The 26,524-nt window shown below is 34.4% G+C and overlaps 3 protein-coding genes across 3 annotated transcripts; all 3 read right to left on the bottom strand.

Annotated features, from left to right (window-relative positions):
• Positions 1 to 2,145: 2,145 nt before the first annotated feature.
• LOC140871399 (heat shock factor protein HSF8-like) lies at positions 2,146 to 5,392 on the bottom strand. Its single transcript, XM_073273899.1, has 2 exons — positions 4,905 to 5,392; positions 2,146 to 3,615 (listed from the first exon to the last, which is right to left on the bottom strand). Exons 1-2 carry the CDS (start codon positions 5,187 to 5,189, stop codon positions 2,359 to 2,361), a joined length of 1,542 nt encoding a protein of 513 aa, XP_073130000.1. The 5' UTR covers positions 5,190 to 5,392; the 3' UTR covers positions 2,146 to 2,358.
• Positions 5,393 to 7,103: 1,711 nt separating this feature from the next.
• On the bottom strand, positions 7,104 to 10,718 carry LOC140871895 (subtilisin-like protease SBT2.6). The gene is made up of 9 exons (XM_073274638.1): positions 10,339 to 10,718; positions 10,018 to 10,168; positions 9,551 to 9,948; positions 9,366 to 9,461; positions 9,076 to 9,145; positions 8,709 to 8,991; positions 8,307 to 8,635; positions 7,962 to 8,229; positions 7,104 to 7,848 (listed from the first exon to the last, which is right to left on the bottom strand). The coding sequence occupies exons 1-9, from the start codon at positions 10,443 to 10,445 to the stop codon at positions 7,160 to 7,162; spliced, it is 2,391 nt and encodes a 796-aa protein (XP_073130739.1). The 5' UTR covers positions 10,446 to 10,718; the 3' UTR covers positions 7,104 to 7,159.
• Positions 10,719 to 12,385: 1,667 nt separating this feature from the next.
• On the bottom strand, positions 12,386 to 14,945 carry LOC140871378 (transcription factor MYC2-like). The gene has a single exon (XM_073273865.1). It carries the CDS (start codon positions 14,599 to 14,601, stop codon positions 12,691 to 12,693), a length of 1,911 nt encoding a protein of 636 aa, XP_073129966.1. The 5' UTR covers positions 14,602 to 14,945; the 3' UTR covers positions 12,386 to 12,690.
• Between the last annotated feature and the right edge of the window lie 11,579 nt (positions 14,946 to 26,524).

Below are 26,524 nucleotides of genomic sequence, written 5' to 3'. Positions count from 1 at the left end.
TAACGTAGCTAAATATTTTACCCCAAAACACAGGCTTACCAATTTAATTGAGAATTTAAAATCCAGGAAAATTACAAATTTAGTCATGTATGTTTGTCACTTTGCGATTTTGGTCTTTTATGTTTTCACATTTCAATTTTAGTCATGTATGTTTCGATTTTTGGCAATTTTGGTCCTTTTTCTTCGAAAGTGATGACGTGACATTGTACACGTCAGCTGCACATCAGCATTGAATTGGTGCCACGTCAGCACCACATCAAAAAAAGACTAAAATTGCCAAAAAAATAAAGATAGCGGACTAAAACTGCAATCTGAAAATATAAAGGACCAAAATCGCAAAGTGACAAACATACAAGACCAAAAAAACAATTTTCCCTAAAATCCACCCACCCAAATACAATATTAAACTATTTGAACATTTTCCGTAACTTCCTTTAAGAAAAAACAAAAATTCCGTAACTCAACCTTAATTTCACGTTGTTTCTGTAATCAATTCGATATATTTAAAATTCTCAATTAATTTTTTGAAGTAACTTCAAACATTCTTCCAAATCCATTAACCTCTAAGATATATATAAGTATATAACCCATGTTAAACGAGGGAAATAATATATATTTGTGAAGAGGGAAATAATATCTTATATCCATTGACTTGTATCATATTTATGTCGATCCCATAAACATCTTCAATATTCATACCGGTAAAACTCACCCAACCATTGTTTTGGGTTCCAAGTACTCCACTCTACGTAAAAAAAAAAAAAAAAACCTTTATTCAACTCTCCACAATTAAAAAAAACACAAACAAATTTGTTCATAAATTCCACGCTCAATTACAACATATCGTTTTATGTGTATCGTGACATTATTAATTTATGAATAGATCTCATTTGGACTGGTTAAATTTTCTGAAATCTCGACTATTCTCGAATTTCATTATATTCTCATCCCGAAAAAATCTAGACCCGACAATTTTTCGACTAAAGTTTTGGGATTTTTTCCATTCCGATTCGTATCGGGAGAAAGATCGAAAAAAATCTTTATCCGACGGGATTCTCGATCTGTACCGCGATAATATTATAATATATTTTATTAATAGATTGAATTAAATGTTATTTTGCTTCAACTTATATAGCAATTAATTGTGAACTTAATTCGCATAATTGTTTATTGTTGGAATGATAAACATAATAGAATGATGAACTGAAATTTTATTCTTGTGTATTTTTTTTTAAAAAACAATGAATTAATAATTTAATTAATTCATATTTATAATTATTTAATTAGAACAAATATGTAGAATAATATATGCAATGTGACCATATATATAACAAAATTTATCTAATAATTTGTATTTCACGTATAATGTTATTATCTTGATAAAATTTGAAGCATTAACTGAAATGTTTGAAATATTTTTTAATTTGAGGATTTTTTAAAAAAAAATTTAAGTTTCTAACTAGCATTTTTTTAAACAAAATAAAAAAAAAATTTGGGGATTTTTTTAAAACAAAACCTTAAATATAAAAAAAAACTATCGGGGTGTCCTCTCTACCCACATTCTGAATATTCGAGTTCCGAAATGTGTCCGGTACAGGGTTAGGAGAAAAAATTTCTCTCGATTCTTTTAGAGAAGAAGAGACGAGAATTGGGTAGGAAGGTTATGGGATGAGTCACGATCCGATCCCAACCCTAGAGGCTAATCTCATGTGAGACATATTTTTATCGTAAAACAGGTCAATCATGTCCATATTTACAAAAAAAAATTAATGCTGTTGAAATAAAAATAATACTTTTAATAAATGATCAAAATAAAAAATCCTTCTTACAAAATTAACTCGCGAGACTGTATCACAAAATTTTTTGTGTTGATTTATATCTTTCATATATTTATACATCCGTAATATATATGATGTATTTTTAAAATTTAATACTTATCAACTCAAATTTTTTTTAATACTTACATTTCATAAAAATAATAAATTTAATTTTATTAATTAAAAACAATGTTTTTTAAAATTTATTATTGAAAATGATTGAAAACAAAAAATATATGAAAGGTATAAATTTTATTGAAAATTACAGAATTGAAAACGAAAAATGCAACGGTTGAGAAAGAAAAAGGAAAAAGGTCAAATGCTGAAATGCACAATATTTAATAATAATAATAAATTTTTTAAAAAGAACATCAAACAGTAACATGCAGTATTTTGGGTAAGTACACGTCAGCCCAATGGGAGCTCTGAAACTAAGTTCATGCTTTAGAGGGCTACAAAACTATCTTACCAATTTACCATCCATTTTTTGGGAATAACCTACAAGGTAAGAAAGAGAGACAAAATTAACTTATACACCATTTCACAGTTTCTTGACATTTGATGAAAGATTCCCCATCTGCTCGGTTAGCAGCTCCATGCGCTGAGATTTATACGACCCTTCCTCTGGCTTTGTTTCACCTGCCTTGAGAATTTCATCCGTTAAAGTGGAGTCGGTCTCAGTCTCCAATTGAAATGGACTCTGAAGAAATGTTTCCCAGAAAGGATCACCAACTCCAGGAAGTTCTTCATCGTCCCATTCGATTTGAGGATCAGGAGAAAGTCCACCTATGTCCATCGGCACTTCACCACTTGGTGCTAACAGCTTAGCATCCATAAAAGTAGCGTTCTCTGTTTCTGTTCCAATGATATCACCATTGCTTTCTCTTATCATCTGAGAAAGGTCCGCCATGATATCACCAACCGGCGGAAGTGCGATAGGAGGCACTTGTGCTGCTACTTGAGGACTCGCACCTAAATATTGCTTGGACACAATTTCAGCAGGAAAGCCGGCATCTGATTGAACCTCGGTATTCGGAGCAGAATCAAAAGCTTTAATTGGTATGCCTGATTGTATGAATGGCAGACCTGAAATAGGAGGTACCTCTTGTAGAGTCACTCCCGAAACATGGTGGTTTACAGAATTGCCAGAGTCCAGTGTAGTGGTCGAGGGTGAACTGTTATCCATGAAGAAACTATCCGAATCATTACCGACATTTTCTAACCTAGTGGAATCTAGTTTTACAATCTGTCTTAGCATTGCTTTTGCAGCCTCGTTTATCAAAGGTTGATACTTAATGATCTGACCATCGGAAGCATTGCTAACAGAATTATATTCCGAAACATCATCCTGCTTTAGTCTCCTTTTTTTGTTGCCTTCAGTTATACGTCTGTTGCTGTCAGTTTGCTGGTGCATGAACTGAGCAAGAAAAGCTGGGCTGTTCACAGCTTTTGCAAGGAAAGACATCATTTGTTGTTGACGTTGTTCCATACCCTGAAGACGCTGAACCATTGTTTGTAACTGCCCATCAGTGGTTTGCTGCTGTTGCCTCAACCTTACAAGCTCCTGCATTAGCACATTCTTGTCCCTTTTAAGCCTTTCAACTTCCTCTTCGAGCCCAAATTTCCCAACCTCAACACATGCTCCAACAGAAGAACTCTGTCCAACTGGTGGTTGCTGCTGCTGAGGCTGGGAATGTGCAGGCTTCCTTCGACTGATACTTTTAAGAAGATGCTTTTGTCCTCTTAAGAAACCCTCATTTGCAAACTCCCAGCGGTCTGGATCAACCTTTCTAAAACCCTGTTTGTCCAAAAGTTCCCATACACGAAGTATTTAGAATTTTTTCTAACAAATAACTACTGCCATTCAGTTTCTAACATGCAAAATAGAAGAATATGCAAAGAAAATATTTTATCCAGTAAAACCTCAGGCAACGTTTGTTTCATTCGCTAAAAATACATTTCCACTAATTTTTACATTCACTTGTACAATTATTACTTTAAATTCGATTTTTTTTATCACCATGCAAAACAAGTCTATTATCATAATAGATACTCACTAGTACACCATAATCTCCTAGGACAATTCTCTCACGACATAATATAAGACAAAATTAAACTGAGATTGAATGGATTTTCTGTCCTTGCATAATATTGGTTTCATTTTACTTATTATGGAAGATATCATTTACAAATCAATCCGATCAAGTACGAGGAGCTCAATAAGAAAGATTTAGAAGCCATAAAGTTCCAAAGCGCCAAGATAGTAATTCATCTGGTGCAAAAAAATCAGGACAAAATAGCAATCATTGTGAACGCAGGCTATGATTCCAGTGATTATGATATTGAGGGAAAAATGGTAAGGAGATATCAATATAGAGAATGATATGCACACATAAAGAGAGTTATAACTGTCTAGGAAGTAACACGGCCTTAAAGCTAAAGAAACTTCCAGCTAGCAAATAAGTAAGCAGGCAGAAAATATGACCAAACCACAACTAGGTATGGAGCAATTTATGCACCGTAGTACGCATTTAAAGGAAGAAATAATGACAAAGCATGATGCAAGATCTCAACTCCCAAGAGTTTCAATTGATCGCAGTTACGTTCTTTACTTGTACATTGCTTCTAGACCCTCATAAATTGATCAATCAAACTACTGAGATATTTATAACTCAGCATCTTCACTCTTACATGGCACCATTCTTCCCAGTTTCTTTGGTGGTAACAGCAAGTGCATATCAGCACTTGACACTACTCAACTTCATAAATTTCGCTCTGCAGCTCATTGCATTTTATATTCTTTCAGAATCACATAATAAACAGCAGGACACTCCACACGCCATCAAAATTGTTATCCATTGCCGACAATTAAACATCACACACAAAAAAAAAAAAAAAACCGAATCCATCACTTAAATAAAATTATTATCACACGCACGACGAACAATAGCATACACACACAAAATGAATCAAATAACCTGCCGCATACCACCAAGTCGGATTTATTTCAACCAGAAAACACCCCAATACACAAATTAACTCTAACAAATAAAAAAAAAAAAAGGTACAGGGCCGAGGATGACGTACATATGTATTAAGCTGGCGAACAAAGCTAGAGAAATTATTGTGTTTGAAGTGCTTAGGAAGCAAGTCCCTGGCAAACAAGGAAGAGTCCCAGACAACAAAACTATTATTGGAAGCGCTCCATGACACGATCTTATCTGTGCTAGGGTCATCCACCATGTCATATGTTTTGGCCAGGAATGGAGGAGGAACATTCGCTGAAGGCATCGGGGCCGGCGCCGGAGTAGGAAGCCCATCGCCGCCCACCTTCCCGGCGCTGGAAGACAAATTAGAAGCTGGCGCCTCCATAAAGCAAAAAAGGTCACATGTCGATTGACGGATGCATAATAGTTAGAGGAGATTTTGAGAAAATTTTGGGAGAAAAAACCCTAACGGAAAGGGGTGTAAATGCAATCAAATTACAGATATGCTGTGGGAGAAAGGAGAATCGTCCAGCGCCCTAGGCGGTTTGATAAAATAAAATGACTGCCTCTGCTACTTGCTGCCCAATATCGTACAGGTATATATCAGAAAAATTGAATGTTTGTGAATTGTGCTTTTGGTACTTTATACAATATAGACTAAAGTAGATAAATGGTTTTATAATAGAAGAAAATTAAATATAAAGAAAAATATAGTATATATTAATTAGATGATTATAGAGTGTTTGGAGAATTTTGAAGGGGTTTGGTTAAGTTTATTAAAAACAATTTATAAGTTTTAAAAGTTTATAAAGAAAAATATAGTATATATTAATTAGATGATTATAGAGTGTTTCAAGAATTTAGAAGTTCTTTGGTTAAGTTTATTAAAAACAGTTTATAAGCTCTAAAAGTTTATAAGCTGGTTTAGGAGCTTATAAGTTGTCACGATTTAGTTTAAAAATAAGTTGTTAAAGTGTTTGGATTAATTTATTTTAAACGAATTAAATATGTTGATTTGTGTGACATTATAAGATCTTTTTATTGTCAAAATTACCAAAAAATTTGTATAATACTACGAATTTTATTTAAAAATAGTTTTAAAATTTTATCATAAGTATTAAACCTATATTACAAAAAATAAAAATATTTCATATTTTAATTTAGAAAATTTGATATTCTTTGTATATTTCATTTTTAAAAAAATATTTAATATTTTATAAGTGGAGGACATTGCGAGAATTTATGAAAATATAGAAGGCTATTTTGAAGAAGTAAAATTTTAAAATAAGATTTTTTTTAAAAAAGTAGGTTCACCCCAAAAACAGCTTATAAGCTGTCAAAAACTTATTTTAACCGCTTATATGTTGTTTAATCAAATTATTGTCAAACAAATTAAAAGAGCTTATAAGCTCTAAAACATCTTATACACTCAACCAAACACCATTTAAAAAAAAGTTTCACCACCACATCGAAGTTTGTTAGTATAGAGTATTTAACTGTAATAAATGATATAAATATGTTTCAATTTTAATTATATAATACATGTGTGAGTAAGAGTTTCATTTCTTTTTTTCTACGAGTATTTATTACTTTGGTAGGAAATTCTTGATGAGTCATATGACTCATATCTATGTTATAGCCTTACGGGATTTTACGTTAAATCAGAAATTTAAGATCAATAAATGGAATCATACCTGAATTCATATTTTTTTGGTATTCTTATTAATCTATATGAGTTTGGCCTTTCGTATCAATACGATTTAACTTCTTTCATTTTTCAAACTATTTTTATAACATAGTAAGGAATGACTTTGTTGTATGATGAACGATGTAAGATTTATATTTAAACTCGCGAGTCAAATTGAAAAATCCACTAATTTCTACATATTAAATATCATAGCCTATTAAATTAAATGCATTAAACCCAAATAACCGAAGTCTCATTTATATGATTTTTACGAGCTTAAACTTATTTCACATTCCACCATAGATGATTATTAACATATAAGCCAAACCGTTGAGTATGTTCCAACAGTACAATCGTGTTCGTACTTTTGGCAAGGGGTTTAACCTATAAATTAAATTTAATATTAAAATTTTAGTTCTTTTAACGTTGTTTATTATTATTATTATTATTATTTTTTAGAGTAATTCATTTGCAGAACAGAAGTCCCTTTGCCTAGAATGTGGATGTTTCAGACTATGCTTTCCATTTGTTGCTTTTAAATGATTAAAACAGTTATTATTATAAAGGAATTGGTGAAATTATATTGGTTTTCAAGAACCGAATATCATCAAATCCTCCTATGAAACCGAAAGGCATTCGAATACAAGCCTATTCATGACATGGAGACGTCAATATTTCAGTAAACTGCTGACAAAAACAGCAATAGGAACTCGGACAACATGCTTCTGATCTCCTTCTAACACCATCTCGCCGAACGTATAAGCATTCGTCCTCTGAGTCGCTCCAAGTACGACTACAATGTGTCTCGAGGCGTTAGCACGTATAGTAAAGACGTTTGGTGTCACTGATACATTGACACCAATCGGCTCCCTGACGATGACCCTATACTTCTCATCAGCATCACCGACGTTAGTCACCCTTCGTATCACTTTCCTTGACCCAACCAAGTTAGAAACTGTCACACTGGCCATGTTCAAATCCGAGCACCATTCTTTTCTTGGGATTGGGCATCCTACCCCGACGGCTTGTCTTATGGACATGTCATCCACGCCTGGAACCGAGCAAAGGAACTGAATGTAGTGCTTGAATCTAGCGTCGAATATGAGCCCTGGATCGATGGCTCTTGAAGGATCGATGGAACCTGACCCAAAGTCGAAGGGGGTGGCTGTGGATAGCTTGTTTCTACCTTGGGCTAGAATAGGTGAACCAGATTTGTCGGTGACTCGTGCTGTGGTCATCATGGCTGAAGTGATGGCTGCAGGACTCCAACGCCTGTGTTTTTGCTTTATAAGTGCGGCGATTCCGGCAATGTGTGGAGTTGACATGCTTGTCCCAGACAACAGGGAAAAGAATTGCCCTGGAATGCGATCCTCAATGTAAGTTTCACCCTTATACTATAGTTAATTGCTTGTATTCCCCTGTTTCCTCTGATTATCATAATTCTTGCTAACATATCTTTTTTCTATTTACCTCTTATACGTTCATCTCCTTTACTATCAGGACTCCAAGCAGCCCAAATCGATGAGCCGGGAGCCATGATGTTAGGCTTCAGCACATCAGCAGTTTCTAGATGCGCATTGTTCACATCCGGTCCCCTCGATGAATACGAGGCTACAACTGGAGCCGGTCCAGTGTAAGTCGCCCGTCTCCCATCCAAAATCTTTGCTGTTCCTCTGAATCCTATGGCTTTTCCACTTCTGGTCCTCACTGTATTCGAGTTGTAATATTCCCACACAGCCTGCACCACAAGATACACAATTCATGATATTGTGTTGCATATGATTACACATGAAAATTGTTACATTAGTACATTACCGATGAAGATTCCCTGTTGTTTAGAATGATTCCTGGCACTGGTAAAGTTACTGTAGCACCCTTGATCTGTTCAGAACCAACATCGGGATCCATGGTTAGTATGAAACCAGCAGCTCCAATTCTATGTATGGTGTCTGAAACTGTGGCTATGCTTGCTTCCTCGGATTCAAAGTCGAACGTGTATGAGCAGATTATTATCTTCCCACGAACTAAAGCCCGTATGAATGTATTCGGATTCTGGCAGCTCTCCACCTGTCCCGCAGCTATGTTCATTTGACTAACGTCTGCAGCAGCTGCCAAAGGAAAGAATACCCTTCCAACCGTTGGAGCTGGAACAAAATGCATGTCAAATAATGAGTAAAAAGTCGTTGGAGGGACAAGGAACCGTGTATGATTTCTTACGTGCAAGTCCGGTTCCAGTTAAGGTTTGGCTATTTCCTAAGATGATGGAGTTTTTGTACTTCCGGTCGGTTATAGAGGCCGCAACAGTGACAATCCAAGGACTAAAAGAAAGGGTCGAACTTGAAGCAGGCCCGCCATTTCCGGCCGCTTGCACAACTAGTACACCAGCTTTGGTTGCGAAAAGAAGCTCGAGTTCTAGAACGTTTAGGAACGCAGAAGGCCCCGAAGGCACGCTTGTCGGCCCTATAGAGAGGTTGAGGATATCAACTCCATCTTCTACAGCCTTTAGCAGAGAAAAGAAAATGATATGATGAACATTAGTAATACAAGGTATTGAGTGAAATGACACAAGTTTTATGTTTATGACCTGATCGACCGCAGCCACAACGTCGGACATGTAACCTCCAAAGGGATAAAGAGCTTTATACACAGCAATCCTACATCAAGAGAAGAGTGAGGACCCATGATCACACGATTATTTAGGCAGTGTTCGAAAGATCTTCTAGGAAGCACTTTCAACTTTTATTCGACAAAATTTTGAAATTTTGTTAAGAAAAAGCTTAGAAGTGGTTCCCAGAAACTCTCTCTCAACTGCTACCTTATACTGCTCGGGTAGGAGGTTGCGTGTCCAAAGATCTAAAGAATGCGATTCATCACCTAGCTCCCGGTGCCATGCCACTTGCATACCCATAGTTGAAGTTGTTGACTATCACAGGAACATGATTGTTTCCTGCTGCTGTGGAGGCCGTGTGGCTGTTAAAATCAGCGGACTAAAAATGAATCCTTTGACTCTATAAAAATTCACAATAACAAATATTGATACATCACTATACGAGACTTGCCTTCCATGACCATCAGCATCAAAAGGCGACGCAAAGTCTAGTGAGGAGTTGAATTCTCCTGCAGCTATTGCGGCTCTTGCAAAGTGCTGCGCCCCAACAATCTTCCCGTTACACGCTGATGCTGGAAAACGCTCTCCAATCTCACATTTTCCTTTAAACTTGCTGCTTTTGGTCACCACCGTTGTTGTTCGGGCCGTGAAACTCGGATGAAAAGGGTTGATTCCTGTGTCGATGAGGCCGATCACGACTCCGTCACCTGCCACATTTGATCCACCCAACTCCGGCCACGCACCGCTCGTGATTCCAAGAAAATCAGGTGTATGCGTAGTGAGTTTCTTCATTTTAGCATCCTCATGGATGGATCGAACTTTCTCTGCATCTTTTAACGTAGGAAGTGCCTAAAAATTCGACTCTTTTAGTAACTTGTCCGATTGCTTATTTTAGTATCCTATACTAACTAAATTTACCTTCCTGTCTGTGACGTGAATTGCGAAGCCATTTAGCAAATGCGTATAGCTATACAACTTGACGTATGAGCCTTCTCCCAAGGTTGATTTTAGGAATGCATCATGTTGCCTGGTCATTCTCTCTTTGTACAATGAAATATCTTCTCTACCCCTGGACAAATTAAAAGTCGTTTAATTAGGATCCTTGCGACGAGTGTATTTATTACTCTAAAATTTTGTTTGTTACAAATTTTGGAATGATAAATTTTCATTTAAAAATTATTATGAATAGTATTTAAGGGAAAAAAGAAAAAAAAAAAGAAAAGAAAAGAAAAGAAAAACCTTGATGCCATCATGACAAGGGGTTCATCTTCCATCAGAACCATGTACACATTGGCTTGTATCAAGAAAAAAAATGAAGCAAGAAGACAAATAAAAATAGTTTTCATGGACGACAATCACAGCCAAAAGCTAAAGATGGATCAACTATAGTGATAGGATAAAATTTGCCGCAAAGATGAGATGTGAGGTAAATCAAAGAGCTGCTCTCATATAAAATCAACACTTGCCATTTCCCAAGAAGAGGCACAAGCTGTGCATTTCGAAACCACCTCAATCCATGCATTTGACGCCCTCGTACATTTGACTTGTTGGCATCGATATGTAGCACTTATGGTGTTTGTTTGCATACATACACTTGTACCATTTCTCCGAGGATTCGTCCCGCGGAGTTTTTGACTCAAACAAATTAATTGACGAAAAACAATGTAGTATTTTTTTAAAAGGTATATATGAAATGCTTTGATTTAAAATCGATTCCGAATATTATTGTTTTTTTTTTTAAAAAAAAGGCTAAACTATAATAAAATATCTATTTTAATCAATTTGGGATGCATCAGCATGACATTGAGTTGGCATATAAATTATATAAAGAGGAAAGCATGTCTCAGCCCAACCAGAGACGCAATTAATTAATAATTGGCACAAAAGTCGCATTCAGTTTGAGTCACCCATTGCTCTCTCGATAATGACCAGAGAGTGAGCTCTAGTGACTCTCAATGGCCTTTCATTTCAGGGGAATAAAACAAAAAGATATTATCATTTGGTTCCATTTCAATTTAACTATAGGTTGATATTATAAGAATTTCAAATATATGGATTTAAAAAAAATATATTGTATTTATAATTAATTTGAATCTAATCTATTGTGTAAACTCTAAATAAATAAGTTGTTTATTTAAGATTTGATTTATTGTTTCATTATAAATAATTAAATTATAACTGAAATTCACAGATTTCAAGCATTCCAAAGGCAAACCTTCAATTATTGCAAGTACTATTTACTTTTCCTCAAACTATTGTTCTAAGGGCTTCTCGAACCCAACACCAAATTGGTGTAAAACGCCAATTTGGTGTTGGGTTCATTCCTCCAACCCAACGCTATAATTAGCGCTATGTTGGAGGAATGCTACAGTGTTGCACCAAATTTGGTGCAACACTGTAGCAATAGTGAGGATTTTTTTTTTTTAAATTTTTTTTTCCTTTTCTTTTGTAATTGTATACGTTTGATTTTTTTTTAATCTTTTTTCTTTTAAATTTTCATATCTTTAAATTTAATATATTTGTTGTAATGGTTTATTTTAAGATATTTTGATTTAAAATTTCAATAATTAGATTATATTTTTAATAAATGTACAATTTTTTAAAAATTTTTTATAGATAATTACATCACTTAATTGTTCTTTTATAATATTATATTAATTAATAAAATAATAATAAATTATAAAAATTTTATGGAATAAATTAGTTAAAAACTTTATTTATGTAATAAATAACTAAATTTATGTTTTTAATTATAAAAAAATAATATTGTAATATAAATATTAATTAAAATCTTACATAAAAAATGTTATGATATATTTTAAATAAACATAAATTTGTTTAAAAAGACTGAAATTATAAAGGCGTCCTACTACGTTTAGTAGGACGGACATATTAAAACAAATAAAATTAAAATTTTTAAAATAATTCTTAACATATATTTAGTTAAATTTTTTAATTCATTATTATTTCTAATGAATATTTATTTATAAATTATTATTTTAAATATTAATGATATTTAATTATTGTGTTTAAAAATATTTAGTGAAATAAATTAATTTATGTGAATAAAATAATAGAGAATATTTCAAAAATATTTTTTTTAGTGTAGTGTTTAGAGTGAATGAGTTGGAGATGAATTTTATATTTAGTGTAGTAATTACACTGTCTTGAAGTTAGTGTGACATCAAGATAGCGTAATGGGTTGAAAATGACCTAAATAAAAAAACAATTAACACCAAACACTGCGGGCCATCTTTTATTTAATGATACAAAAAAATCGCCGTCGTACAACCAAGGTGTACAAAATTCATTGTCTTTTATAATTTATATCACATAAATAGAAGACCACTAAATTATGTACAAAATAGCGATTGGGTACTAACCAGTGGAAAAACTTAGCTAGATGTCTTTTTCTTTTTGATACAACTGCGGGATAGGGATTAAAACTATTGAGACAAAGGCTCTTGGTTTAAAAACAAGAACTCAGGTAGCTTCGACGATGTTACTAAAACTAAGCTCAATCTATTTCCTCGCGCTCCAATATTGATCCAAGAATGAGTATTTCTCCGAGTTCAATTGATCCAAATTCTATCAACTTGCAGCGATTTTCGCTATCAAAGCTTTCTTGAGCTGATCTTGTGTGAAAAACGGACCCTCCATCCTCACCGTGGCTTGTTGGATCATTAAATCTTTTACCACGGAGACACTAGCATGATGAACATCTAGGTCTAACTCTTTAAGAGCCATCATCAATCTTGCTGCCGGATGATTTTTTTTACTACCTTGAACGCGTATCATCGCATCCCAACCAATTATCTTAACTTCTACATCCATGTCGATGGTTGTGTTCACCCCCCCATTGCTCGAAATCTTCGGTTCACATTTTGGTGTAGGTGTAGCCAATCCTTTAGTGGCTAATTCCCTTTTCATCGACTCAAGTTGACTCCTCAAATCATCCTTTTCTGACTCAACACCTTGAAGCATCGACTTCAAGTCATTGATGTAAGAAATAGCGTCGCCAAGAAGTGAAGCCTTGTCCATTTTTGAAACGTTCGGTACTACAGCTCTGAGGGCATAAAACTTTTGATTCAATTTCTCCCTCCTCTGCCTCTCGGCTTCCACGTGATTCAAAGGCTCTTCGCGGCCATTTGCAGGCTTCCTTCCTCTTTTCCTCGGCTTTTTCTCGAGATCAACAGTTTTACAACTATCAGCCTCCTTCACCAAGGATACTTCAAGATCTGAATGTTCCGACTCAACCCCGCCACCATTTTCAATCTTCACCACACCAGATGAGTGCAAAATTGCACCCGAAGTAAATGAAAGCACACCTTCCTCATTACTACCCCTCGAAGCTGGGGACTTGTTCTTGTTCTTAATACTCGTTTTATTGTTCTCTTCTTGAACTCCAAACAAATTCTCATTCCTGCTACAAATGCTCTTCTTAGCACTCTCCCCAAAACTGAGTATCTCCCCATTCCTCATGTTTCTACTTGCATTAAGCCCGGATTCCGAAAAGTTCATTTCTTTAGCAAGAAACGCCGGTGTTTGTTGCTGTGGAGTTTCGGTTACAGTACTGGAACTTGGTTTTTCAGGAGTAAAACCAAATTGCTTGCTAGTATTATCATTGAATGAATCCTTTATATCCACCACAGACGACGTAGGGTCGATCAACCATAGGGATGATGGATCATTCTCAGCCAAGGCCCAAGAGCCAGATCCTGAGCCCGAAACCATATCCCCTCCATTGAAATTAAACAAAAATCTAACCTTGTTCATGAGATCTGAACTCTGAAAAATCAGTTCACCGGAGCCAAGCTCAACAACGCCCGTTGCCAGTGGAATGCAGACAAGGGTTTGAAGCCCGAAGCTCTGCGCCTGTCGGGCCCGCTCACAGTGAGATGCGGCGAGCCTCTCTCCGCCAATCACCCAGACCGGGTTCGAGCTGAAAAAAGCTTGGCCCGGAAGCCCGGACTCGTCGACAAAGCATTGAGTCATAGAAATCAGGAAAAACCATTCAGTATCAGTAACCTCTTCATCAATGGTGTTATCTCCCAAATCCTGAGATCCCGAAACCAGAGAATTCAGCTCCCTGAGAACCCTCTTCCGGTGCTCCTGCTCCGAAGGTGACGACGCCGTTTTGCGCTTCGTCTTGTTCTCTTCGTTCTTGTAATACCCGTCCCCCCAACCCAGAACAGACGAGCCGCCATATTCAGCAGCGGAAGACTGCCAGAATATGGCATAAGTCCAGCTCTCGTGGGAGCCTTCAATCAAGGCCAGGAGACGCTGCTGCAGCGTCTCCTGGTTGAAAAACTGCGCGACGGACGTGGGTTTGGATTGGTCCACAGAAGGGAGAGGATTTGGAGCAGGAGGTGCATACGTAGACGGCCAAAAGGAAGACAGATCAGAAGTGGAAGACATGATCCCATCCATCGCCGAGATATCACCGCCACCTCCCACCGCCGCAGAATTTGCGGATGTATTAGTGTTAGCCCACAGACTCATCTCCGTTAATCTTGAAAAAAAAAAGGGTGGCAGGCTAAAATCAATCACTCCATGAATCGAATGATTGCCCACCCAAACGAACAAAAAACAGTCGAATTCTCCACTCAGAGTAGGAAAAGCTTTGGCTTCTCTCAGAGAAAAATGGTGGAGGAAAATAGGGGCGGAGGAGACGAGAAAAGAAGAGACACAATACGTATTCCGTATACGTGAAATTTGGGGGACTTAATTTGGAGTGAATGTGAAGTGAATTTAAGCAAGTGGCCAAAAATTGAGGCTGCTGAGTTGAAGAGCGTGGGAGTCCACACAAGGGAAAGGAAATGGGAAAAGGAAAGCTACGGCGGCTTCCACGAACACGACGCCGATCCTATCGGAACGACTAAATTCCGCCGCGCCATTTATTCACTTTATTATTTATTATTATTACTGCATACTCTATATTAATTAATTTCATTTTATTCTCTTAAATTATTATCAACCTCCGTCTAACCTTATTGTTAATTACGTTCATTTATCTTTATATTATATAATCCTTTCTCTTATCAATTTTACTTCAGGGCAGTTGTGTTTAATTTGACTAAATATTTCGATTAAATCACCATAAAATCTCAATTATGTTAATTCAAGTAAATATTAAATGTAGAATTAGCTAATTTCACAAGCTTTGTCACTAAAAAATATTATTTATTGCTAAAAAAATATTCACTGAATCATTTACTATATATATAAATAATTATTTGAGGGGACAAAATAAAAAGGCTATCTAAGAAATAAAATATTAATATGTCGAGTGGTGTAATAATATGCATTTATAATTATTTATTACTATCACTAGTGACATTTACTAAATTGTTGGGTTTGACTTTCAAACTCTTTATTTTTCTTTGTTTTTAATCAAACTATTTTTTTTCTCGCTGCTTGTGGTCGGTAGCCACTAAATTTGCCAAAAATTAGAAGTATGAGAAAAATGAAATTGGACGAAATTCAGGGGACAAACTTATAAATCTTGTTGATTTTTTAATATTTTCCGTGGGGGCCAATTTTAGAAAATATCAAAGTGCTTTATGTTAACAAACCTATTTATTTTGGCATTTATTATTAGAAACTTGAGTTGCAGTTTGAAAAGTATATTTCAAGTTAACTGTTATTTATTTTTTTTATTTTATGTGTCCGATCTATTTTGTATCTGAGTGAAGTTTATGATTTATTTCCAGAATTACCTATAGTGGTAGGTAAATCTTGGTAATTAATTTCAATCGGTAATTTCTGGAATAGTTAGCCAAATGAACGAATTCGCAATTTTTTAACATATATAGAGAGAGTTATGGTTCAAGTTTTGTTTCATTTTTTAAAAAAATTATACATATATAATAAAAGATTTATGAATAGAGGAAAAATAAGATTTTATGTTATTAGTATAATATAACATAGATAAGGTAGATCCAAAACATCATTACTGTGTACATGGAACAAAGGAGACAAAATACACCTAGGATTAAGATATTAAATGACTGCGGCTTCTGTTATTATACATAAATCTTCTGAAATAATTCTCATACCAGAAGCAAATCCTAAGTATAACGGTGTAATAATTTTTTTGGCAGTCATTTAATTAATTAGCTATTTACTTCTACGATTCTATTTGAATGTTCAAATTAATGAGCTTACTAATCTAAGGGATTTTCTTATTAAAGGCAAATCACCATCACTTCCTATATATAGTAGTGAAATATGGAGTTGAAATGCAAGTTCATGAATCTAATCTTCACTTTAATAATTAACTCCGAAATCGAATCCGATAATTCATATATATTTATAATTATATCGAATTCGAACTCGACAGTTTGGTTTCAAATTTTTAAAGCAAACTTTTATGGAAACTCCTAACTTTTTTGCTTTATCGGTGATTTGGAGTAGTAAAATAATTAACACTAATTAATTTAGATGAATGAATCATTTCGTGATATTTATTGTTCTCAATTAATAATAAAATAAAAAGAGATTTCGTTGTATTAAATAAATGTATTCATTTTAAGGAAAGTCTGCACATGCTAAAAGTTGTCAAATTTAACAAGATAAACAAAACATATCTGAGCTGAACAACGTGGTTGTCTGATAATTTTTATTTTTATTTTTTATGTTTTTGTTCAAGATATTTAAGTTTTTATATTTTTGTTCAAGATATTTACACAAACATTTTACTTAACATTATTTTTTTTTAATTATTTTTAACAAGATGTTCACCCAAAATTCATGAGAAAATATGAGACAATATTTCTCTCGATATAGTATAAAATGTCAATGTCCATGAAAATAAAGAAAATCTCAATATTAGTGACCGTGATATATGTATTGTACGTTGTCGATACATTTACAATAAACCCACTCAATAAATATGTTTTTTTCAATTATTGGAACTGTTGCAACCAAATTCGCTAGTTGGACTATTAAAGGAGCCTTGACATACGTACAATATAGTGCTGCAGTTGCGGTTGCCTTGAAGTTTTGAAAGCATATTTTTACCAAGAACAAGATTTGAAGTATGTATTTTACGAATTCGTCAATGCTATTTCATTTGGACAGTGTCTGAGTAAGGATCCAATGGCTCAATTTTTTGTACGCAATCATGAACATCTCATGTGCAAAAAAATAAGAATCGACAGATCTAAAATCGACAAAGCTGTTTTTTACTAAAGAAAACAGTTAAAAAATTAAATTCGGATCAAGGTTATCTCGTTAAAGAAAAAACAATTAAATAATTGTTAAATTCAAAAATAAATAAATAAAGAAGAAAAATGATAGAACAATGATTGCGGACAAATGGACAACCGGTAGAAGCGAAGATAAATGACAGAAATTAGAGCATAAATTACCGATATAAGTATTAGACTACTTCGTATGAACATGAATCAAGAAATTTTTTTTTTAGAGCGGTGAGCAATCGATTAAAACATAACCGACCAAATTTTTTTTCCTAACCAAGGTGAAACTGAACTGATAAAAAAGAACTTTAAATTATTTAGGATTTCAAGATTTCTTTACATAATGTATACTATTTTTTGGGACGAAAGAACATATTGATGAAATTTATGATTTTTTTTCTAATTAAATTTGGGTGGTTCCAAAATTTAAAGACAAGACCCAAACCATTTAAATTTTTTAAAATAAAAGGCTGAACCAATTCGAAAACGAAAAACGAATCGATTTAATCGATATTTTATTAAAATAAAAAATTCCAAATTAACCAAACCGAAAATAATTCAATTCCTTCGATTAAACCAAAATTTTGCTTACTTCTATTTATAAACGCTCGGTCGAGACCATTGACTATAGGATTAAATTTTCATTTTTAGATTCTTGGGTTCGTTTCTTAGTTGTTCTGTTTAGACATGTAATTATAAAATATTTTTTAAAAAATGTTTTTTTAAAAGTTTTTATAAAATGTTTTAAAGCTGTTTTAAGAATAAATATGTGTTTGGATAACTATTCTATAAAAACATTTTAACATTTCAAAAGTAATGTTGTTCATCTTTGTTTTTCATAGTTTCATTCTAAAACACATCTAAAGTGTTCTTTAAAAACTATACTTGGTAAACACTTTTTTAAAAATATTTTACAAAAATTTTATTCAAGTATATACTTTAAGTTTTTTCACTTATAAAAAATTAAAAACATTTTTAAAGTACACATGTAAACGAAATTTTAATATTTTGGGGACGGAATAAAATAAATCAATCAGAATTGGTGGAGGAATTGAATTCCTTATGGCACGCTCTCATCGGGTATAATAGGATGTGGGGAATCATTTTTGAGATAATTAATAAGTCGGGTACCACTTAGAATGTTAGGATCAGTTTGGTATGCAGGATAGAATAAATAATATATAAATAAGTAATGTAATGTAATAAAAAATAAATAAAAAATGATAGTAAATATAGTAATTGATTTGATTGATAGATTATAGTTTATTTGATTTGATTGGTTAAAATTTATATAAAAATATAAAATTATCATTTTGTCCTTTTAATAATAAATAAAATATAAATAATATTATTTATAAGGGGTAATATAGTAATTTAAATTCGATGATTTGATTGATGTAAGATAAATTTTTAATGATTTGATTGATGTAAAATAAATAATTAATATAAGGATAAATAATAGTGCGAAAAGAACGCGTGATTAGATAAGATAAACTATATATTGATTAATAATAATGCTATCAAACGGAGCCTTAGTATTTTCTCAGAGTTTAACACATTGACTTCTTGAGTTCGCAAACAAAAATTTATTTATAAGTACAAAGTACAAACGAATAATCACATTTGTTGAAAGTAATAACCTCGATCATGGTAAATGTTAGGTTTGGACAGTCTAAAATCACAGAAATACCAAAAAACTTTTTGAGTGAGTGTTATCTGTTAGTGTTGTCAACACTTCACGATAACACTGTGCAGCAGATTATTTAACTAATAACAAAAGTAAACAATAACACAGATAATTATGCACAAGTATCAAGTACTTGCGCGATGCCTCATGGCGAAATAATCACTAGAAAAATAAAATCAGTTTACAAAAACCAACTAGTGATTGTTTTATGAAAAACTATTTTTCTCAACAAATTGAGAAAATAAAAGACTTCCTAAAAACTAGTAAGAACTAGAATAAAACATCAATAGGAAATACTAAGCCGAAAAACGAAAACCAAAGAAACACTTTCTGAACAACACTTCACTCGTGTGTTCTTCAGTGTTTCCAACACTACTCGGCAACACAGTGTAGTAGCCATGAACACTTCAGAAATTCTTCAACAATTGATCTTCAATACTTTAGAATTTCTGCAGTACTTTTTCTATGTATTTTGCTCTCTATATTTCACTCTCTTCTCTCTTGATTGTCTTCTTTGATCGATCTTATGCACTCCTTTAAATAGAACTTCAAATTGTTTCCATAAATAAGAACCTACATATCAAGGAAACAAAATATCATTAGATATTGAATATTTTATATCAGATTTAATCAATATTACCAACTTTAATACTTGTCTAAGAAAGGCAAAACTCCAAAGATAGAAATCGAATGTAATAAGAAAATAATTTAAAAGACATGTGCACAACATGATCTTTCAAACTCCCTCTTTTTGCCTTTCTGGACAAAAACACAAACAAGTGCAAATAGCTCCCCCTATCTTTATGCAACTAATGCTCCCCCTGAATTTAAGCATCTCAAAAACAGTGTTGTGTGGTTGTATTGTCAACACCGACTCTCAACACACAAGATCAGAGTATCAGATAGTGCATTAGCATATCAGAGATTAATAAATATTTTCGAACTTAAAGCAAAATAACAAACTAATAGATAAGGATAAGAAAAATCTTAAAACCAAATATCTAAACAGCTTGATCAGCACTTGATCCTACTCCCCCTTTTTGTCCAGAGGGCCCTGGTAGTCCAAGTTTAAGCCTGTACTAAGCCATTAAGGCTTCATAATACTCGAGATCAGCTTTGGCTTGAGCAATTTTCTGTTCAGCATGAGCCATTTGAGAGCGAATAGCAGTAGCATTCAACATAATCTGAGCAGTGTTATGAACGGTCATAGGTGGAACTGACTCAGTGTTGGAAACTCTGGGTACAACACCAGTCCATGGTAGATCAAGCTTCCTAGTTCGCTTCAACAGTCCAGGTGCAATCTTGATAAGCTCTTCTCCTCCGATCAATTCTCCATCATCCTTTGGTTTGAAACCTTGAGATTCCAGCATACCATAGATCAAAGAAGGAAACGGAAACTTTGTTGCTTTCCAACCACCTTCTCTAAAAGTCATAATATTTTCAAACACCAAATTTCCAAAGTCCAAAGGTGCTTGAGTTCCAATAGCAAACAATGCAAGTTCTTGTGGCTTAGTTATCACGGTTGTATTGGTCGATGGCGTCCAATTCCTGATTGCAATCTTGTGAAGCACAGAAAAGAAAGAGGTAAGCTTTGCAGCTGACAACCTGTCTGGGTGCAGTGGAAATTTGTGAACCATGCCACCAGTGATCACCTTTGTGACTTGATCAATGTCTTCAGTAACTGCATCATCTTCGAAATCAGCAGTATTGTAGTGCTCATTGATCAAAACAGGAGTAAAATCATACACCTTTCCCCTGATGTATACTCTTCCAAACTTGAATGATTCTTCATCTCCAGTCTTGATGTTCAGGTTGCAGTAAAATTCTAAAACAGATTTCCTGGAAAAAGGTCCAGCAGTGGTGACAGTAGAATATAAATTCTGCTGTTTCAAGAATGTCACCAAATTCTGCTTTTCGAAGGACACTTTATCAATATTCCTTTCTTCCAAACAGTCCTTTCCAGACAGACTCTCCCATTCATCAGCAGACTCTTTTGAATAAAACTGAAGAGTGTATGCTTTATCAGGATCAATCTCAGAGTCTGATTCGGCTGTAGCGTTGTCATCAGTGTTGGCAACACTGCCATCAGCAGCTTGTTCCTCAGAACTTCCAGATTCATCAGAAGCAGCATCCTCATAATTTTCTTCTTCAGAACTTGAAGAGGATGAACTATCAGACTTCTGGGGCCTGTTATCCTCAAATTCCTTCATCATTTCAGAATCTGGTTCATCATCATCAGATGGAACCTGTGAAGATGCAACGGGTTTAGCCTTGGTCTTTCGAATATTCGCCATGAAAGTGGCCAGTGAAATTTCCTCATCAGTAGACACTGGAACCTCTGTGGTTGTCTTTGTGGTATCATCAACAACAGCAGCAATTGGCTCTTTCTCACTCGAAGCCACAACAGTAGAATCTTCTTTAGATGAATCATCACTCGTTGATGATTCCTCATTCTTTGAGTTGGCCTTTGCAGCAATAGAAGGTTTTGGTATGGCAACCACCTCAAAGTCTTGATCTGCAGAATCATCTCCAGATGAAAAATCTGGATCATCTACAATAGAACGAGAAGTCTCCCCATTTCCACGAAATCTCTTAGTGGTAGTAAAATCGGGGTTGAATCCCGCTTGGCGCTTTGACCTTATTTCTATTGGCTGTGTTGGGAACACATAATTCAACACTGAGAAATCAGGAGGATTCTCAAGGTCGATTTTGTTCCTTGGTTCTCCTGGAGCAATTTCTGCCAAAGGTGTAGGTTGAATGGCAGCAGGAACAATCGCGAGAGTGGGGTTTTCAAAATGAACCTCTGAAGGTTTGTCTTCCTCTTGATATCCCATCTCCGATCGTATATCATGCGAATCAAAAGCTTTGCCTGCCATTATACACAATTTAGAGAGTAAGAGTTTCAGAAAATTTTAGCAGAGAGAAAATTAGAGAAGGTTGAAAACGATAAAAGCAATTTCTACAGTAATAGAAATATATAGGGATACGAGGTTCAAATGATAAAAAAAACAGACGCCCCTATCCCACAAATCAGACTAGGATTCTCCCCCTAACGGTAATAATCCTCAACGGGTAAAAATCTCTTAATTAAGGAAATTCAATTTGATTAATTAAGAAAACTCTGAAAACTCTCACTTAAGAAAATATCAATAATTTCCCAAAATAAATAACTCCACATCGAGTTTTAACACCACTGAAACATGTTTAATCACAAACAATTTCAATTTTCAGCAAGTTGGGCAATTTTTCCAATTTTTGTTCGTCTTTGAACTTTTAACCCTGAGCTCGATATGATCACAAAAATGCAAAATTCATGACCTAATTTATGTCTAAACAGAATGTAATGAGATTAGATCAAAAATGTATGCAAAGTGTGTGCAGTACGTGTTAAGCACTAGTGTTGGCAACACCTTCCAACAACACTATAGTCTTCAAAATATTTTGAACTTTTTCACACTTCCAGAGCCATTTTTTTCTTATTTTTATTTTGATTCAGAAGTGGTAGCCTGCACACTAAAAGAACGGTCTTCATTGGACTCTTTTAGGTAGTTTTTTCCAATTTTCTTCCGATTTTTGTTTGATTTTCAAGACATTGGTCAGTGAAATTTTATCAAACCATGCTTTTTAATTTTTAAAACCACTTTTCACATGGGACAAGATCATGAAATACACGAACATCCCTCAACTAATTCGTGGTTTAAAGCACTTTTTCATGGCAAGTGTGATCTGAAAATAACTTTGGCAGAAGAACTACAAAGTGTTAGTCAGTATTATCAAACAGTGCAAAACATAGAACATTATGAATATGCAGTATGCCTAAAGTCCTAAAAATGCACATGCATGATTGGTGTTGTCCTTCAGTGTTGGCAACACTTCAGGACAGCAACTGTGAGTGCTTATAAAGAACACATGTTGAGAGATTTTTTTAAACTGGAGAATCTCTCAAAGTTTAATGCTTTTGTAAAAATATCGGCCAGTTGATTATTGGTCCCGACAAACTCCATTTGGATCATGTCCTTTTCAACTAAATCTCGAATGAAGTGATGTCTTATGTCAATGTGAGTGTTGTACTGGGTTTTTTGATATATCTATAGCACTTGAGTTATCACAGTACACAATTGGTTTTTCACTTTTAAGACCATAGTCTTGCAGCATTTGATTCATCCAAATTAATTGAGAACAGCAACTTCCCGCTGCTACATATTCGGATTCAGCAGTGGAAAGTGACACACAGTTCTGTTTCCTACTATACCATGACACCAAGTTGTTACCCAAATAAAAACAACCACCCGTGGTGCTTTTCCTTTCATCAACATCTCCTGCCCAATCAGCATCACTATAGCCTACCAAATTAGTATTGGTTTCGTTAGAGTACCATAGCCCCAAGTCTAAAGTTCCTGCAACATACTTTAAAATTCGTTTTACAGCCTTCATATGTGTGACTTTAGGATCAGATTGATATCGAGCACACAAACACACACTGACCATAATATCCGGTCGACTTGCACTTAAATACAGCAGACTTCCAATTATGCTTCTGTACAGAGTGTTGTCAACACTGTCAGCAACACTGTATTTGCACATTTTTTCATTAGTTCCCATTGGTGTTTTCATATGTCTAACATGATCAGTACAAAATCTTTTTATCAAATTCTTAGCATATTTGCTTTGACACAAAAAGATTCCATCACTCATTTGTTTCACTAGTAAACCTAGAAAGTAATTCAATTCTCCTACCATGCTCATTTCAAAGGTAGCAATCATGCTTTCAACAAAATCATTCACAAGTTTTTGAGATGAAGCACATAAAATTATGTCATCAACATAGATTTGAAAAATAAGAATGTTACCTTGTACTTTTTGAACAAAAAATGATTTGTCTATGTAACACCCGGTATTTTAATACGTAAATTCGCATGCATAATTAAGAAATTTATTTATTTAAAATTTTAGATTTATGGGTTAAATTATGATGTGAATTATTTGTGCATGTTTTAAGATTTATTTTCAATCATTTAACCCATAATTTGAGATTTTTATGATTTTTAGTATTTAAATTATTTTATCGCGTAGACGGGACCATGGACGGACGAGATGACAACTTTCTATCCAATTTATTTCATAAGCATTTTTAGAGCCCAAAAATATTATTTTGAGTTTTATTTCCTCAAAATTATCAGTATTTAATTTTATATATTTTTAGGAGTCCATTTTTATTCAAAATAAGCCAAAATAATGACTTTTTACTATCTTTAAAATTCCCTTTATTATATATTTCGGGATTTTATTAAAGTTATCAGATTTTAAATATTATTTAGAGCTTTTAAGTTATATATTTCATATTTAAAATCCTTATTAATATTTTTAATTATTCCAAAACTCTATTTTAATTAATTACACCCTAATATACCCAACCCTCACGCCTCCAAGCATCAGCCGACGCCTCCTTTCATCTTCATCTTCTTCATCGGCTAGCATCTCTAAGGACTCCATAGCCACGATTTTTGAAGCTTCCAAGTTGTGTCATCGTTGCCCCGTCGTTCCGAAATCGTTATACACATTTCTTTTCTCTTCAACTTCGGTGAAAGACATGATTTTCTTCCCTATTTTTTGTACCTATCAGCTATTATAGTGTGTGTATTGTGTATGCATCGAAAACTTTAAAGATTTTCAGAAAAAGGTTTCGGCTTTCATGGAGTTTGTGACTTGTCGTGTGTTTTTGATTGTCATGCTCACGTTTCTTAGCCATGGTTGCGTATGACTGCTGGTAGGTGTTCAGAGGGTGTGTGGGAGTGGCCTGGACTCGAATGGCTCGAGTGGTTCGAGCCAAACGAGCCCAGGAAAGCCACAAAGTCGGACGGCCTCCCATGGATGTGCAGACTAGGGCTTGGGGAAGGGGGGTTCAGATAAGGGCTCTAGGGTGCATGGGGCTGGGTCAAGGGCTAGGTTCGAACCGCCCAAACGTGGGCTACGTCTGGGTGGCGGCACTCCGGCCAAGGGCGGCCGGAGCAGGCCGGCAGCAGCCAAGGAGCGGCTGCTGCTCACGGCCGCAACAGATTAGGGCTTAGGGTGCGATCGGGCTAGGGTTCCAGAGTTGGTCCGGGTCGAGTTATGGGTCTGGGTCGGGTCTAAAAGTAAAGTGGGTTAAGTTAGTTGGGTTCGGGTCTGGGTTAAGTTAGTTGGGCTCGGATATTTTATTTTTAAGTTAATTAATGAGTTTAAGTGTTTAATTGGGCTAATTAGTTTAATTAAATTAATGGGCTATATTTAATTTTCTTAGTGGGCTTAAATAATTAATTTAAGTTAGTCCACTAAATTTTTATGGGCTTTAGAGCCCATGGAAATTATTGGGTCAATCTTTGGGCTTTTGGGCCCATTGGGCCAGAATAGAGTGTTATTGGGCCAGAAAATTTTATTGGGCTTAGAAATGTGTTAATGGGCTTAAGTATGTTAATGGGCCAGTCTCAGTGTTAATAGGCCAGAATTTAAGAAATTAGGGCTTGAGTGTTAGGGCCAGCAGTTCAGTACAACCCATGAGAAATTGCATGTGTCCTGAATATATATTTAATTATTTATATGCATGGAAGTTATTTTTAGTATTTATATGTTAGTATGAAATTAAATTAAATATATATGAAGGACACACATTTTATTTAAGTACATGCATTCATGAAATAATTTTTATGCATGATTTAATGTCTAAGGTTGAACATAAGAAAATAATTTTATGTTGGAAGTTGAAGTAGTGTGACAATTTAAGGGGGATTCGTCCCCATATGTGAACTATTGAAGGGCAGTTTACTGCCAATTTAAGAGGTGATTCGTCACCGCCACGTACGTTGGTTTATCACGCTGATCAGTATTTAATATATGTATGGTTACATTATGGATACGACCTTTCGAGGTTAGAAAATACTTTGCTCAACAATGTTTATGTATTATTATGATATTCAAGTCTAATTAAAGTTTATGTTATGTTCATGATATTTTTAAGCATGCTCATTCATGTATATGTTATGTATTAGTATTAAAGTGATTTAAATTATTTTAAACCCTTGTTATGTTAGCATGTTGGGCCTCTAGGCTCACTACACTGATATGGTGCAGGTGAGTACGTAGAGGAGGATGTAGTACCCACCGGCGGCGATGACCTATGAGCGGACATGCAGTGACCCCGTGACCGTTGTCTGAGTCTATATGCATGTTTCGAATATTTTATCATGTTATACATTTTTATTTATTTTCAGTAATTGACACTATTGTATGTTTTTATTTAAATATTTTCAGTGCATGTAAACTTTAATTTATTTTGTTATTGTCAGTATTTTATTAAATGCATGACTCAGATATTTAATTTATGCAATATTAAATTTTCGAATTGTTGCATTATTTTATTCAAGTTATTTATTTTTAAAAACTACTTATTTTGTGCATATATGTATGGGCATGTATGTACATATTTTTACATAGTAAGTAAATAAAAAAAAAATTTCGCATATATATATATATATATATATATTTATTTATATTTATAGAG

This window comes from Henckelia pumila, unplaced genomic scaffold (genome assembly GCF_033568475.1).
Source record: "Henckelia pumila isolate YLH828 unplaced genomic scaffold, ASM3356847v2 CTG_461:::fragment_3, whole genome shotgun sequence".
NCBI lineage: Eukaryota > Viridiplantae > Streptophyta > Magnoliopsida > Lamiales > Gesneriaceae > Henckelia > Henckelia pumila.
This window is presented reverse-complemented; position numbering and strand designations above follow the sequence as displayed.

Bases quoted from the DNA above. Each gene is read 5' to 3' on its own strand.
- LOC140871895 (XM_073274638.1), bottom strand. From the start codon at position 10,445: ATGAAAACTATTTTTATTTGTCTTCTTGCTTCATTTTTTTTCTTGATA. The intron at 9,949-10,017 runs GTAAATTTAGTT...TCGAATTTTTAG, and splicing joins TTCACGTCACAGACAGGAAG to GCACTTCCTACGTTAAAAGA. The intron at 8,636-8,708 runs GTAAGAAATCAT...ATTTTGTTCCAG, and splicing joins AACTGGAACCGGACTTGCAC to CTCCAACGGTTGGAAGGGTA.
- LOC140871399 (XM_073273899.1), bottom strand. From the start codon at position 5,189: ATGGAGGCGCCAGCTTCTAATTTGTCTTCCAGCGCCGGGAAGGTGGGC. The intron at 3,616-4,904 runs GTACGTCATCCT...TTGGACAAACAG, and splicing joins TTCGCCAGCTTAATACATAT to GGTTTTAGAAAGGTTGATCC.
- LOC140871378 (XM_073273865.1), bottom strand. From the start codon at position 14,601: ATGAGTCTGTGGGCTAACACTAATACATCCGCAAATTCTGCGGCGGTG.